At 38.6% G+C, this 15,666-nt stretch overlaps 1 protein-coding gene across 3 annotated transcripts; it reads left to right on the top strand.

Moving 5' to 3' along the window:
• The first annotated feature begins 1,401 nt into the window (after positions 1-1,401).
• LOC308084081 (matrilin-2-like) lies at positions 1,402-15,063 on the top strand. 3 transcript variants are annotated; one of them, XM_080426558.1, is made up of 13 exons: positions 1,402-1,577; positions 3,506-3,633; positions 4,482-5,054; positions 5,324-5,446; positions 6,096-6,218; positions 8,662-8,784; positions 9,117-9,239; positions 9,869-9,991; positions 10,895-11,017; positions 11,831-12,241; positions 12,597-12,749; positions 13,546-13,638; positions 14,374-15,063. In XM_080426558.1, exons 2-13 carry the CDS (start codon positions 3,507-3,509, stop codon positions 14,427-14,429), a joined length of 2,151 nt encoding a protein of 716 aa, XP_080282684.1. In that variant the 5' UTR covers positions 1,402-1,577; position 3,506; the 3' UTR covers positions 14,430-15,063. The 3 variants fall into 3 exon arrangements, with proteins under 3 accessions (XP_080282684.1, XP_080282685.1, XP_080282686.1); XM_080426559.1 differs by having other exon boundaries at positions 3,472-3,633; XM_080426560.1 differs by lacking the exons at positions 9,117-9,239; positions 9,869-9,991.
• The last annotated feature ends 603 nt before the right edge of the window (positions 15,064-15,666 follow it).

The following is a 15,666-nucleotide window of genomic DNA, read 5'->3' as shown; positions in this document are numbered from 1 at the left end:
TAACGCCTATTCGTCCTGCTAGCGAAAATACCAGATCTACAAGATGTTTTGATTGATTGAATATCAACAGTTTGCAAAAACAGGCACAGGAAAGTACAGTTCAATAGACCAATTATTTGTTTACCAACAGGTGATTGCATTGATGCAATCAATTCCCAACATTATGGGTGTGTTCGGAAATACAGCAATGAGCGCACTGGCCAATACGAACTAATAGGCGAGTGCGCTGAGTGCGGTGCGCAATTTCCGAACGCACCCTTGGTGCCGTACCTGCGCGCGCAATACTGGTTCAGTGGTTCTTATCGCTTGCAACCAGTGTGACGTCGTCTGTTAAGGGGTCTATACAAGGTCTGTTAAGAAGATATAAAACCCAAGATAGCCTATAGCTTGTTTCCATTGGGGTCCTTTGTACTCAATTCATAGAAAAACAACGGCAGGTTCCACTGGGGCTCGAACCCAGGACCTTCTGCGTGTTAAGCAGACGTGATAACCACTACACTATGGAACCTTGCAACCTTCAAGTTTGTGTGCTTGAAAATCTTGTTATTTCTCTATATTTTTTGTTTTATTATTTATTTAAACGTAAAACGTTTTTGCCCTAAAGGGACAGGACAGGGTTAATGTGATTAATCTCGCCTTACTAGGTTTTATCTTCTATTTATTTACACCTAACTGACATTCATGTGTTGTCTGGTTTGGATATAAAAGGTAACGTAGTTTTAAATCGCTGTTATTTAGTGTTGTGTGTGGCTGCATGGCCCTGGTGGGAATGACAGTTCATCTATTCTAGAACAGTTTGTAGGCTAATGATTTATGTACAGAAGTAGTTTTCAAACGTTTTGTGCCCAAGGTAATACCAAGGGCTAGTCAAAATCTCAAGGCATATTGATTGATTGATTGAATACTTTATTAGACTGAAATGCAAACAGCATGAGTGTACACAGTCATACACTGGGTCTAAAACCCAAAACCCATATCCAATCCATGCAATATTGCTTTTCTAAAACGGTTACAAATAAACCATAATAAAAAAAACGGATTGCTTTAGCTGTATATAACAGCCAGGACCCTCTGGGTCATATAGGTTACATGTACAAAATTACCCTCACAGGTTGAGTTAAATTAACATTCAGGATATTTTACTGTGTACTGTGGCAAGATAGTTTATTCACTGCTGTCTCCACTGGTAATAAAGGGCCAGGGCTTACAGTGAGCGTCTCTAATCGTATGTGACTAAAATGACACTGAAGGTGAGAATGGACAACAGATTGTCTTTCCAACAGAGTTGCACAAGAGGCGTTTCCTAGGCTAGAGTCAGACATAAACAGAGGGAGTAAGTAGTGAAAAAGTCTGGATAGAGAATTGGGGGCAGAGCAATGCACGTGCCCCGTTTCTCACGGACAGAGAAAGAAGCACAGAGAGAGTTGAGAGGGAGAGAGAGTTATCTGTGTTCATACCAGGAGTTTGAAGTTACTAGTGGGACTTCTTGTTCTTGTTGATGTCTTAACGCCTCTGCAAGGATTAATACACATATATTTTATTTTGAGGAGTTTGACATATTGTCATTTCAAAATAAGGTAAGTCATTTTCATGATAATGCATATTATCTCCCTCCCAGATCAGTTCAGGTTTTATTCTTATTTTTCTTTATCAGCTGATCTATCAACAACTGAATGATGATGAATGTGGCAGAATCAATGACGTTTCTTTGAATTCTGTGATACAAAATAAAGCTAGACAACACCTGTTACGTATGTTTTCCAGTGTTTACAAGAGAGTATTGGCAGTAACTCAGCTTCCTTAACCTGCATCATGAAAAGTCATCAAAGTTCCAGAATTTACAAAACAGAAAGGCCATAAAATGTGGTTTGTTTTTTTCCCTTCTTTTTTCCCTCTTTTTTTAAGTGGAAAATACAGCTTCAAAATGAAGGGGAATGGCTTTGAATAATCATTTCATATGCAATTTATGAAAAGTGTCCGGATTTTGAGAGAAAAGCAAAAATAGTTCACAGTTGCCCTTGTTGAATTTGGAATTGGAAAACATAATTGTTCACTGTTTGTGATAGTCACTTTTCAGAATAGATTTATGGTGGGAAAACAAATCTTTCTAGTCTATTGTAGAATCATTGAATCATCTGTTGGCTCCAGTGAGTCAAGCAGTGAGAAACTAAGATGTCCAGCCGTTTGGAAGTGAAGATTAGGGCTACAGTCTCCAGGTAGGATATCTCTAGGATACAGCAGAACACTGAGTCTCTACAGTGTTTTCAATCATTCTATTAACTGTGTGGTGAAAAAAGACATCCAACAGATGCGAGGGCATAGGTCGAAACGAGATGCATGAGATGCTGCATGTGTGTGTGACCCTTATATATCTGGGGTCAGCAGCAAACCATAAACTTGTCTCCTGTGCAGTTGTATCTCCCACTCCTGTGAACAGTACAGACTGAGCCCAAAGTCTGTGTCATCGCCGTGAACAGAACTGAAAAGCTCAGGATTCTGTTCTTGGACACCTGTGATGGTGCCAGCTTGCTTTAGAATGAGAATACAGTACATCCATATGGCACAAATGCCACCTTTTGGATTACATTTCAGTTTCTGATGGCTTTAGAAGACCGTGCAAGCTGGTTTCAACCTGAAGTCTCCAGAGGACTAGACCGTGGTGGAATTCTGTCTGTGCTAAATCACTGGAAGCCACCCATGCTGCAGAACATGTAAAAGCCCATGCTCTTATGCAGTTTTGTTCGCTACATACATTGGATGGTATATTGAAAACCTTATATTAAAAAGAAGCATAAATTAAGCTCATCCCCATTTTATGGTATGGCTCTAAAATATGTTCAATTGTGCTCTGGTACAGGACGGTATTTCTGAATTAATTAACTAACCACCTTGATCACAATGTCTATGATTTGCTCCATCTTGGTTCCAGAAGAGCTACTAAATGCTGTGAATGTTGTGGTATGACAACTATTCCGCATTTAAAATGTGAAATCTGAAGCTGGGTATAGGGTCATATATGCAAGAGGTGAAAGTGTTCCTATTTATAATTCCTCCTCATCAACGACAGGTATCATGTCTCAGTGTTTCTGTTGTTACTGTGATCACACATCCAGACCCAAAAGGGAAGCTTTTACTACATGTTGGGATATACTGGTGTTTTTATTTTCTGTGTTTTCATTATTTGATTGTCTAGGTTTTCTCAGTTTCTATGTTGATCATTCTTGTGTTACAGTGTTTGTGTCCCTTTTGTAACCTACTGTACTATCAAGCTGGGAAGCGCAATTTGTGTTCCATCTACTTTTTACTTTTCTAAATGTTGTTCACCAAAGATAGTATTCTCCACTCTGTCTTTCTCCCCTTTGTCCCTCTGACACTTTTCCTGTTCCTGTTTCTGTTTCTTTGCTTCTTGCATGTTGTTAGAGTGTTACTACCAACTTTTCCTGAGTTCTTGTTTGTCTTCTCTTTTTAAAGACTGTAACACCAGCATCATTGTTTCTCTGCTCAGAATGAGGACCCTGGCTCTCGGCCTGTTCTGCCTGCTGTGCTGTGATGCAGCCCGGCCAGAGAAGCAACGCCCCAGACCCGACGTTTCTAGGGCCCAAAATGAGTCCACTATACCAACAAAGTTAGTGGGTATGTAATCTGACGTGTGTGTGTGTGTGTGTGTGAGTGTGTGTGTGTGTGTGTGTGTGTGTGTGTGTGTGTGTGTGTGTGTGTGTGTGTGTGTTTGTGTGTTTGTGTGTGTGTGTGTGTGTGTGTGTGTGTGTGTGTGTGTGTGTGTGTGTGTGTGTGTGTGTGTGTGTGTGTGTGTGTGTATGTGTTTGTTGTTTGTTTGTTTGTTTATTAAGACTTACTTTATTAACCACTTAAACCTTAATACTTAACGTGGTGTAAGTGATATGTTTTGGCTAAAACAGAACATTTTTGTTTTGTTTTGTTTTGTTAAAAAGTTACAGCTCTATATTCTGATAGTAATCATAATAGAGTGTTTGTTCAGTAACAGAGGTCTCCGCATCTCTCCAGCTCTTTAGTAAACTGGTAAGCTGGGACACCAATTTTATCCAATCAAGAGAAAGAACCAGCTTCAATTTATAGTGTTCCAGTTCCAATTTTGTCTGTTAATTTTTCATCACTTCCAATTATATTTGTTTATCCTGCATCCTGTATGAGTTCTCTCTCCTGACTGGTTAAAATTGGTGTCCTGACCTGAAAATATATTTTCTGTTTACTAAAGAGCTGGAGAGACAGGGAGACCTTTGTTACTGAACAAACACTGTCTAGCAGAATATAGAGCTATTTGACATCGATTTCAACAAACCTACACCACCTTTATTAAATACTTGTAAATATGGCAAATGTTCCCACCAGAATAGGGATGCATTCAACTGGTTAAGGCTTGGGTCATGAACTGAGCTCTGATTTAAAACAACATTGGTTTCAGTCATAAAATCATAATGCTTTTCCTGTGTCCCTGAACTCAGAGGACCCCTGCAAAGGTGTCCCGCTAGACTTCGTCTTTGTCATCGACAGCTCTCGCAGCATCCGTCCGAACGACTACGAAAAGGTCAAGACCTTCATCGCCAAGCTACTTCAGTTCCTGGAGATAGGTCCTGACGCGACACGGGTCGGCCTGCTGCAGTACGGTAGCGTTATCCAAAATGAATTCTCCCTCAACACCTACACCACCAAGGCCGAGGTAGTGCAGGCCGTACAGAACATGGAACACCTGGCCTCAGGAACCATGACCGGTCTGGCCATCCAGTACACCATGGAGACTGCTTTCACAGAGGAAGAGGGCGCACGGTCAGCACACCTAAACATCCCACGTATCGCTATGATTGTGACGGACGGGCGGCCCCAGGACACGGTGGAGGAGGTTGCGGCTCAAGCGAGGCAGGCGGGCATCCAGATCTTTGCTATTGGAGTGGGCAGGGTGGATATGAACACCCTGAAAGCCATAGGGAGTGAGCCTCACTCTGAGCACGTGTACCTGGTAGCCAACTTCAGTCAGATTGAAACGCTGATCTCTGTGTTCCAGTCCAAACTGTGTGGAGGTGAGTGTGCTCTGCTCTGCTCCTGTCCCCCCTCAGTGGAGATGCAGTACATTTTGAAATAGTGAGAATGGCTGATCCCTGCATTGCGGTAATGTTTTACTCATTGTGGATTTTTATCTCTCTCTATTTTATTTGTATGCATTTGTGTGTGTGTGTGTGTGTGTGTGTGTGTGTGTGTGTGTGTGTGTGTGTGTGTGTGTGTGTGTGTGTGTGTGTGTGTGTGTGTGTGTGTGTGTGTGTGTGTGTGTGTATACGCATACTTGCATTAGGTTCAAATATGTGTGAAGAGGTGGACCATCAATGCCAGCATATCTGTGTGAGCACCCCAGCTTCCTACAGGTGCAAGTGTAGGAAAGGCTACACCCTCAACCCTGATGGCAAGACTTGTAAAGGTGAAGGAACTGCTTACATATGTAACATTAAGGGCTGTGTCCATAAAAGGTTTTTTTTATTAGGTGCCAGCGCTTTTCCCTGGCTTGCAGTTTTGTGGTAAAGACACGCTGGAGCGCTCCTCTTCCCAGCATGGAGCATTGCATTTCCGTGCTCTGTGCGCCTCAAGCAGAAAATAGTTAATACGTTTGGGAGAGGAGCACCGCTCATCAATACTTTCCTATGCAGAGGGTTGGAGAGACATAGCCTCAATCGTTGAGCAGAGGTGTCTCGCTTAGTTCATGTGTAGTGCTCTGGACATGATATCTAAAGTGCTCTGCAGCTCAAAAACGCTTTCTGTGGACAATAATGCCTTTGCATTTTAAAGGATACTACCTTTTTTTCCCCCACCAATGGAATCCATCCGTTGTCTAAACATGGCCAAGTAAAGCAACAACAAAGAACAATACTGTAAAGACAATATAGCTCTACATTAAAGTAGACATGCTTCTTTGTGACTAGTATAATTGGGCATGTCTGCACCAAGCTAGATTCAGTACCTTCCCACTGTAATAGTCTTCCATTCCTCTGGTATTTGTATTAGTGAGCTAATCTGTCAAATTGAATTGAATGAATAATAATACATTATTGGTGCCTCTGTCATTGTTGTAGCTGAGGACATGTGCGCTGTAGTGGACCATGGCTGTGCCCACATCTGTGCCAACCTGCCTGATGGTTATGAGTGTCGCTGTCGTCCAGGTTATCAACTCAACAAGGACCTGAAGACATGCAGTAGTAATAAAACCACTTTTCTTTTTATAATACCTTCACTATTTCTCTCTCCTCTCCTCACATAATTTCCTTCCTTAGTCACGGAACCCTATTCTTTTCAGTTTATTGCATCCTGTCTGTATTTATGTGTATCTGTCAGTACAACGTTAATCAAGGTATTACAGAAACACACATAGACATACATGGAGAATTTCATTTACGCCTCCATGCTATTGTAGTGCAACGTGGCCTCATAGATTAACTGGGATTACAATCCCCGGGACCAGTCCAAAGGACACACACATTTTGTGTCAAAGTTTGATTGATTGATTGATTGAAATTTTCATTAGGTAAAAGAATGTAAAACAACACAGTTACATTTATAATGCTTTTGTCTAAAAGGTCCGGCCAAAAAAGTCCTTGCGGACTTGTTTCCGTTGGGGTCCTTGAATTAATTTCATAGACATATATAGTAGCAACCAAACAGTTCAAAAATCAACATGAAAATACTGATAATACAGAAAAAATGTACAAAAAAAAGCATGAAAAAATACAAAAATATGTACCAAAAAAGGGGGGGGGGGTCGTCTGTCTACAGGGAAACTGAAAAGTGACATCTATCCACCTTCATTTGGAAAATGTACCTCCTGTTCATTTAGTGGATGTTAGCCAAGCCTAAAGTGGAGGAGGTTTCCTTTAAGGAAGTGTGCTTTTTCAATCAGTCTACCAGCTGTTGAATTGTGGTGTACTCTAGTAGCTATAACGCCATATCAAAACAAGTATGAGATCATTTGATGTTTGATCTTTCCCAGTACAGACTTTGGCTCACAGTTCTGCACCTCTAGATTATTGTATTAAAGGAACATTATAAATGCTTTTTTCATACTGACGTATACCTGGATATTGATTTCAGCAGAACGATCCGTGTCTAAAGAAAGAAAATGTTTTGACTTCATCTTGATCTCCTCTTTGGTAGTCTAATGATGTTTACTTTCAATTAATTCAGGCTCGATTAGAGACTGCTTTTATCTACATCGACACAGTACGGTTTATTTCTATCTATACAGCGTTAGACATTCTTGTTGTCTTTTCTTCACTCATTTGCAGTAAAATCATGTTGGAATATGTGATGTTTTGAGACCAGATTGCATCTCTGTATTTGGAGTGGTACACAGCAGAATCCTGAGTGTTAATCTAACTCTGAGAGTGTAAGAACTGACCCTTATATGAGTGGTGACCTGAGACTTGATTGCCTCAGTGTTTTGAGTTGTAGTAGCAGCAGATAGTCTTAGTTGTGGTAGTAGTTAGTTTGTTGATGGGAAATTCACCCCCCTCAGGAATAGACTATTGTGATCTGGGGAACCATGGCTGTGAGCATGACTGTATCAGTACTCCAGAGTACTACTTCTGCAGGTGTAAGAAGGGCTATGTTCTCAATCTGGATGGCAAGACCTGCAGCAGTAAGTTGTTTAATGCTTCTTTGACAGGACAGTTTACAAGGAACACATTCATGCTGAAAGTGGCAAATTCTTCTGCGTAATCAAACACTTTATTTGAGCTAGGCAGCACTGACATTTGTATTCTAGGTCATCTTCTGGGGTGTCCATATGTGTTCTATGAGCTGCCTTGTACAAACCAAATAACCAAGTGTTATTGGTTATTTGTTACACATTACTACTGCTTAGTTATAACAATTCACTAGCATGATATTGGACACCACATCTTCAAACCAATGGAGCACAACAATATTTAGGTTGGTTATTTCCAATTTATTTTATTATAATTTAAAAGTTATTTTCTGCTTGAAAATCAGACATAGACTCTTGTAAAAGAAATATCTGCTCAACCTGATTTTGTGGTTGTTTGATGCCTGCTTTATTGAGAAGATCATGGATCTGAATAACACATACCCTGTAAACAAAACAAAAAAGCAGAAAGATTCTTTAAATATATCTTAGGCCACAGAAGAAATCAGGTAAAATGCTTCCCACTTACTCAGTGGAAATATGGACACATTTTATGACACAGTTTTCTTGTTGTTTGGCCTTTGAGTTATTATTCTCTTTTTGTAGAACAACAGAACTATGTTATTAGCATTTGCCGCACGATATGATGATCATGTTGCTAATGCTAATAACATATTTCTAATCTATGTGAATTGTCAAGTGGTGGTTAAATTGTCATTTAACCACCACTTGAACCCCAGCAAGCCAAAGGGGGAACATTCGCCAAAAATAGCAGATCTGCTGAGCTTGTAGATCGGCTACTTTTGGCAAAGAGAGAAAAAAAGCGATCCAAGTACAAGGTCTGTTTCACTAAGACTAGAGGGTTTGAAGTGGTTAAACAGTTACAGTATCATGTTAGCTTTCGTTTTCCCTTACACTGCTGCTGGCAATGGCATCATTTACATGCATCTTCTGTGCCTTTCTAATGTTTAATTCTGTGCCTTGACTAATTATTATTATAGAGATTGACCACTGTGCTGATGGCAAACATGGATGTGAACAGGAGTTTATGAACACAGAGGATTCCTGTGTGTGTAAATGTAGAGATGGTTACACACTAAGACCTGATGGGAAGACATGCAAAAGTAAGTATCATCAGTACTTTTATTTACTAGAGCTTTATATTTTATTGAGTTATGTAACCTGACATATGTAGAAAATGAGATGCCCGTTTCCTGGAAACTGCTAGATGTTCTGGAAATTAGCAAGTTGATATAACATAACTGTAAGTGTGGTCCTGCATTGGTACTGCAAGAGTGCAAAACCGTATCACCAGCAACGCTGCAAAAATATATGATTATAGTCGATGCAAATCATTATTATGACCATTCAAAATCTGCCCATGTCTCAAAAAGATGCAAAGCATCCTTCTTACTAACCTTAGAGTGTATTGCTATACAACCTTGATTCACTGCAGAGATCGACCACTGTGCTGATGGTAACCATGGCTGTGAACAGGAGTTTATGAACACAGAAGACTCCTGTGTGTGTAAATGTAGAAAAGGCTACACACTCAGACCTGATGGGAAAACATGCAAAAGTAAGTCGTACCTGATGCTTACTAGTGTGTCTATGTTTCAAGGTATAAAAGAAAATATTTAGTTCATTTTTAGAGATAACTTCTTGCATTGCCTAGTACGTTAATGTGTGACAGATCATTCCTAGACTGGTTTGATCACATTAAAAACAACATCATAATAATTATTAATTTACAACACAATCTGTGTTTTGCGAACATTCGCAGAAAATAGCCAATCTACAGTACAAGAGATATATGTTGTAGAGGGGATCTAGGATCTAGTATAGAGCCCTGGGGGACCTCGGTCAACTAATTATGTACTGTAGTGTAGTGTAGGGTTCAAGAGGTTAATACGCTGGTGGTCATTGTACAAGTACTTCAACATTTCTTTGATCCTGTGGAACTTTGCCTCCTGTGGCAGTAGCAATACAATAAGCATATAAAGACTTAGTTACGGGTGATGTCATATCGATGTATGTATTGTTCCATACTGTACAATGTACACTACAATACAGTATTGTATAATGATAACCAAGGTAAATTTGTATTTGCTGTTCATAGACTATCCCAGTCTTGAACAAACATCTGCCGTAATATGCCTTGCTTACTAATCTCGTCATCTCAGTTCTGATGAATGTGATTCACTGCAGAGATTGACCACTGCGCTGATGGTAACCATGGATGTGAACAAGAGTTTATGAACACAGAGGACTCCTGTGTGTGTAAATGTAGAAAGGGCTACACACTAAGACCTGATGGGAAAACATGCAAAAGTAAGGCTCACTCATTTTGTTTTTTAAGTCAAACATTTATTCAATCTTTATTTAAAATTCTCGGAGAGATCATTGAAGGAGACCCTCATTTACAATGATGCCGAGGGAGATTACACATATGAATAACATACGAACAACAAAGAAAGACAATCAGCAATCAGTTAAAACAGTTGCATACAGGTAATGCACGGTTATTAAGTAAATTCCTAAAATGGCCAATAGATGCTAGGGTATTCAGTTTAATATCTTGTTGCAAGAGGTTCGAAGAACCAGGTGCACCAATGCTGAAAGCTGTCTTTCCCAGTTCGGATTTGTCAAAAGGAACCAGAAGGACTAGCCATTTATTCCACTGCTACTGTATGTGTGTGTAACATGGTTCAGAGCAGGCAAAGTGTGGGGGCGGTTTCCCAGTGGTTCCAGCCAGGCAAAACAACAGTTGTCCATGTTAAACCAGGTTCTGGAAAATAACACGGCAATGATATACGATGCCTTGAACAGTGTCTATTCATTGTACAATGACTTTAACCTATTTCCGTGGAATACAAAACATCCTGCTTAACGGAATTGTGTAGTAAGATGTTAGATATAACAGGACTGGAGTAATCTGTTTATGAGATGGGTAATTACTTTTTGTGTACTGGCGTTTATAGATCAAGTATAATTTTGCATCAATTAATGGTGGGTTTGATTTATGAGATAAATATAGCCATTAAAAATGTAGTGTGGTAATCTGAATGTATTATATGTTGTAACTGAACAAGTTGCAGTTTTTTTGGCAAAACTGTCTCCTGATGATATTAGACTGTGCAATCAAACATAACTGCTTCACTTTTTTAAGCTTTCCTCCTTGTCAACCTTCCACAAATTCTTCCCCCAATTGTTCTGAATGATGTTTTACTGCAGAGATTGACCACTGTGCAGATGGTAAACATGGATGTGAGCAGGAGTTCATCAACACAAACAACTCATGTGTGTGTAGATGTAGAGAAGGCTACACACTCAGACCGGATGGGAAAACATGCCAGAGTAAGTCCAAGCTCATCATAATCGTAAATGTACATATATTTAAACACAGAATGCTTTGATCAAATACCATGGAGAAGATTATTTTTATTCTTTAGAGATAGAAACATGGAATTAGATTCATGGCACGATTAAACGTTTAAAAGTTTTTTTTTCCACTGAGAATTTGCTTTGCTAGCATTGTTTCATGGTTTAATAACTGTATTAGTAATGTAACAGTAATAATAGACACATTGTTTCTCTCAGTGTTACTTTATATGCATAGTTTACATTGGATGAGTAAAGTGAAAGGTTCATTTTCACTTACTATCTCAATACTCATTTGTAAACATACTAAATAGCACTAAGCCTATTTGTATTCACTAAGCAATTTGGACTGTGAAAGATTTAAATCTATTAGGTATAATGTTTATATGACTGGGTTCCCATATGGGTATTTCTTTTACATAACTAATGAATGGGAGGTTGTTCATTATTGGGGGTATTTTCTTAATTTTCCCTCAATACTGGATTTAACAAACATTCTGTGATCATGTTCATTATGATGAGGCATCAAGGTCTGCAGATAGTGATATTGTTTTGTGTAACATCCAAGCTCTTACCGTTTAATAACTCTGCTCGTGAAATGGGACCTTAATAAAAAATAAAATAAAAATAACAGGGAGCAAGATGAGAATACACATTTCCATTATTAAAGAGAGGAGGTATAGATTTGTACACAACTCCTTCCTCAAAAAGAATGCAATAATTAAAAACAGTTTATTGTGTTTGTTTAAACTACTGGTATATGTTATTAAATTGAAATCTCTCTGACAGAGACAGATTGTGGGGATGGAGTAATGGATCTGGTCTTTGTGATCGATGGTTCCAAAAGCCTGGGCCGTGAGAATTTTGAGTTGGTCAAGAAGTTTGTCAATGGTATCGTGGACTCCCTGGATATATCCACAACTGGCACACATATCGGACTGCTCCAGTACTCCACCAAAGTCCGTACTGAGTTCACCCTTGGCCAGTACATGACAGCTCAGGATATCAAACAGGCTGTGACCCGTATGCAGTACATGGGCCGAGGTTCCATGACTGGATCAGCTCTACGTCACATGTTTGAGTACAGCTTTTCAACAAAGGAAGGTGCCAGGGCAAAGCTCCCACACGTGTGCATTGTGTTCACTGATGGAAGATCCCAGGATGATGTTTCAGAATGGGCTACCAAGGCAAAAAATGCTGGTACAGTACAGTTGATTCTTTTCATATGATAATATAGTAGGCTATCTGACACCTGTACAGTACATGCCGAGTTATTACCAATCACAGCAAGGCAATGAGTTAATGCTTTTTCTGTCATATATTCAGGAAAATATTTGTAAATATTTTTCAGAGGATTACGCATAGAATAATTTACTGTAACTGTTGTTTAAATTCTTCCTATTGCTAAAATGTATTATTATAAATAATATTATTAGTAGTTACAAACCTGTTTCTATTGATTTCACTTCACTATGAAATGTATCTGTAAAGTTTGTGAAATTGTGATTAGAAAAGACATACATTTTTGTGACACCTTGGTTTATGTAACTTGCAGGTGTCACAATGTATGCTCTTGGTGTTGGCAAAGCTATTGAAGAGGAGCTGAGAGAAATTGCTTCTGAGCCTGATGATAAGCACTTGTATTATGCTGAAGATTTTGAGAAAATGGGAGAAATTACAAACAAGTTGAAGTCAGTGATATGTAAAGGTACAGTAACCTGCATGCCGTAACTGAAACAAACTAACAAAACATTCAGTTAAATACATACAATTTAAATTGATTAATCAATACTAATGAACAAATATATAACGCAACATCTATAATCCAATCACATCTTAAACACTATTTATCTCTATTTACTTTCCATCTGTTACTTTCACTGATGCCCTCAAACAAACACAGAAACATCACTGTGAGATAAAACTGTCAGATTTATTCTCTCCTATGCCCTGCATGTCAGCGGTTTCTTGATGTACCGGTAAGTACTTTCAGCCATGTAGAGATGAGAGGATGTTATGTGTCAAGTGTCATCTGTTTTCCAGAGTATTTTATTGCAAAAAGAGCTTTACCACACAAACAATAATTATTTTAATGAAGTCATCTTATTTGTTTTTTTGTTGTTGTAAAAAAAATATATATTGGGCTTTGCTCAAACAAAGTGACATCAGAATATGATTATTAGACCTGTGGGCTCTGCTCCTTGATGTTATATCCTGCAGGACATTGTCACTGAAATATACAAGAAGTCTCTTTCCTCTACAATAGTGGTGCGTCTCTGCCCTCTACTGTCTCAAAAGTGCAGTGCAGTGACTAGATCATAACAATGCCATCTATTTTGTTTTGTGTTCACAGATGAATGTTACCTATACCTATATGAATGTTATAGGACATTATAATAGTGTCCAATAGTGTTTTAGAATGACTTATTACCTAATCCCAACAGAGGGAATTCATCTCAGTCATGATTAATACTGTATTGTTAATGAGCCTTCTCTCCCAACAGACAAGCCATCTGATAAGGATATGTGCCAGTGTGAGGCTCTGATAACATTCCAGAACCAGGTGACAGAGAAGCTGAAGACACTGACCCAAAACAATATCCTTTAAAATGAAACAAATAGAGAGAATGGCTTTTGAAGGGGAAACCGACCATAAAGTTTTATTTGTATGTGGTTTATTATTCCAAAGTCCTTGGACAGAGTATTTGACAGGTCCATCTAGGCTTATGAAGGCTCATGGAGTCTGTCAAATATAAGCTAATCTAATTCAAACATCATTTTTGATGTCTCACATTAAAATCCTCAGTGTTAATTTATCAATTTTTAACTCAAGAGAGTGTACAAATGTACACTTTCAGAGTCAAATTAGCCTATAACACTCTCTGTGGGATTCCATGACTTGCATTTGCCAAGTCATGGAATGTCTGTTTGTGATTTATATTTTGTCTATGTGTCTGATATTGAATACTGTAGTAGGCGTACAACATGTAATCAAACTAATTGATTTAATCGATTGTACAAAATGTTTTAATTAGATAATCAATTTTCATCTAATATGTACAAGCTCAAAACATGTCACAATGTGTCGCATTGTGAGCTTGTAGATCAGCTATTTTTGCTATTTCTGCCTGACTCCAAGTATAAAATTGGGCTTAAGTACTTGATCAGACTACTCAACTTAGTCGATTATGAAAAATCTATTTGAATTTCTTCACGCAGATTCATTGAAAAAACATTCTAAAATAAAATAATGCACTTCAAGATTATTCGATTAATCAAAAAAGGAACTTATAGAATAATCACTTGTTGCATACTTTCTTTAACGTGTCCACTTGAAGCTATGACAAAGAAGTTGGAGACTCTTGAGAATCAAGTTGTTCATAAGTGAAGGTCTGCTCCCTCCTCCTCGCTCCATCTCTCCTCTAACTGACGGTACCGTACAGCGTAGCATTCTACACGTTCTTTAAAGCTGCAATCCCTAAGTTTCATGTCCTACCCAGGATTTGAACCCCGGTCTCTCGTGTGGGAGGCAAAACTTCTTCCTTCTACCAAGATGGCATCCTTGCTCATTTTGGGGAGATATGTGTCTAGTAGGGAATAGGCAGACCAGCACTAACCACTGCAGAAGTACTAGTTATATTGTATTTACGTACTCTAGCATACAGATTGGTTTAAATCATGTTTTATTCTTTAAGATAAGTTCCGGATTGCAGTTTAATCCATCCAAAAAAGCTACACTGAAACATATACTACTCAGTAAAATCCTCCGTGTTTATCACCACGTTACATTTGTACACTCTTACAAATGGATAAATTCACACAGAGGATTTTACTGTGTATGCTGCATTCTACTGGAATTACTATTTATATTGTATACAAGCTTTTTGTATGAAATGAAGAAAGTGATGTCGAAATTATGGTTCCCAAGTTGAGATAGAAAAGAGGAACATTTATTTGGCAGGAAACTGCAACTTAAAGATTTAAACAATGTTTGATAGATGCTTTATTATGTAATTACAAATATTTAACAACACTGTACATTGAAAATAAAAATAAAACATTATGCTATTTTGTGTGTTTTTTTATTTGCCCTTTCAATTGTTATTTTCCATTTTCAAGATCCAAGATTGTATTAATAATTAGTCATTACAACTATATGAGAGTAACATTCCTTTGATTTTGTGCCATGACATTGTACAATTGGACAATAATAACAAAAAAGCACACTTTGAGGTGCTGTGTGCATGGGTCCTACTTCTAACACACACACGCACACGCACGCACACACACGCACACGCACACGCACACGCACACACACACACACACACACACACAGTATACTGTAATATATATATAAATTATGTACATATATATATGTATGTGTCCATATGTTTACGTTTACGTGTACCATCATCAGTTGTGACTGTAGAAGGCCCGTAGGACCTTGGTTGGTCCCCATGCCATGCTGTGCCATTTTCATTATGTGGCAGGTGTGCTCATCCTAATATGAGCATATTCAAACATCTGTGATGTGAACACTGATTGGAGCTACTGACTGTCTCCACACAGCAGACCCACTGCTGTAGATGTGGTCCAGCCTGTCTCCTCTCTTGCTGTAGTCTGCG

This window comes from Gymnoscopelus braueri, assembly GCF_963280865.1.
Source record: "Gymnoscopelus braueri genome assembly, chromosome: 4".
NCBI lineage: Eukaryota > Metazoa > Chordata > Actinopteri > Myctophiformes > Myctophidae > Gymnoscopelus > Gymnoscopelus braueri.
Note: the sequence above shows the minus strand (reverse complement) of the source record. Positions and strands in the feature narration are given on the sequence as shown.

Excerpts from the sequence above, each read along its gene's own strand:
- LOC308084081 (XM_080426558.1), top strand. The coding sequence starts at position 3,507 with ATGAGGACCCTGGCTCTCGGCCTGTTCTGCCTGCTGTGCTGTGATGCA. Across the intron at positions 3,634-4,481 it reads TATACCAACAAAGTTAGTGG|AGGACCCCTGCAAAGGTGTC; the intron begins GTATGTAATCTG and ends CCCTGAACTCAG. Across the intron at positions 9,992-10,894 it reads TGATGGGAAAACATGCAAAA|AGATTGACCACTGTGCAGAT; the intron begins GTAAGGCTCACT and ends GTTTTACTGCAG.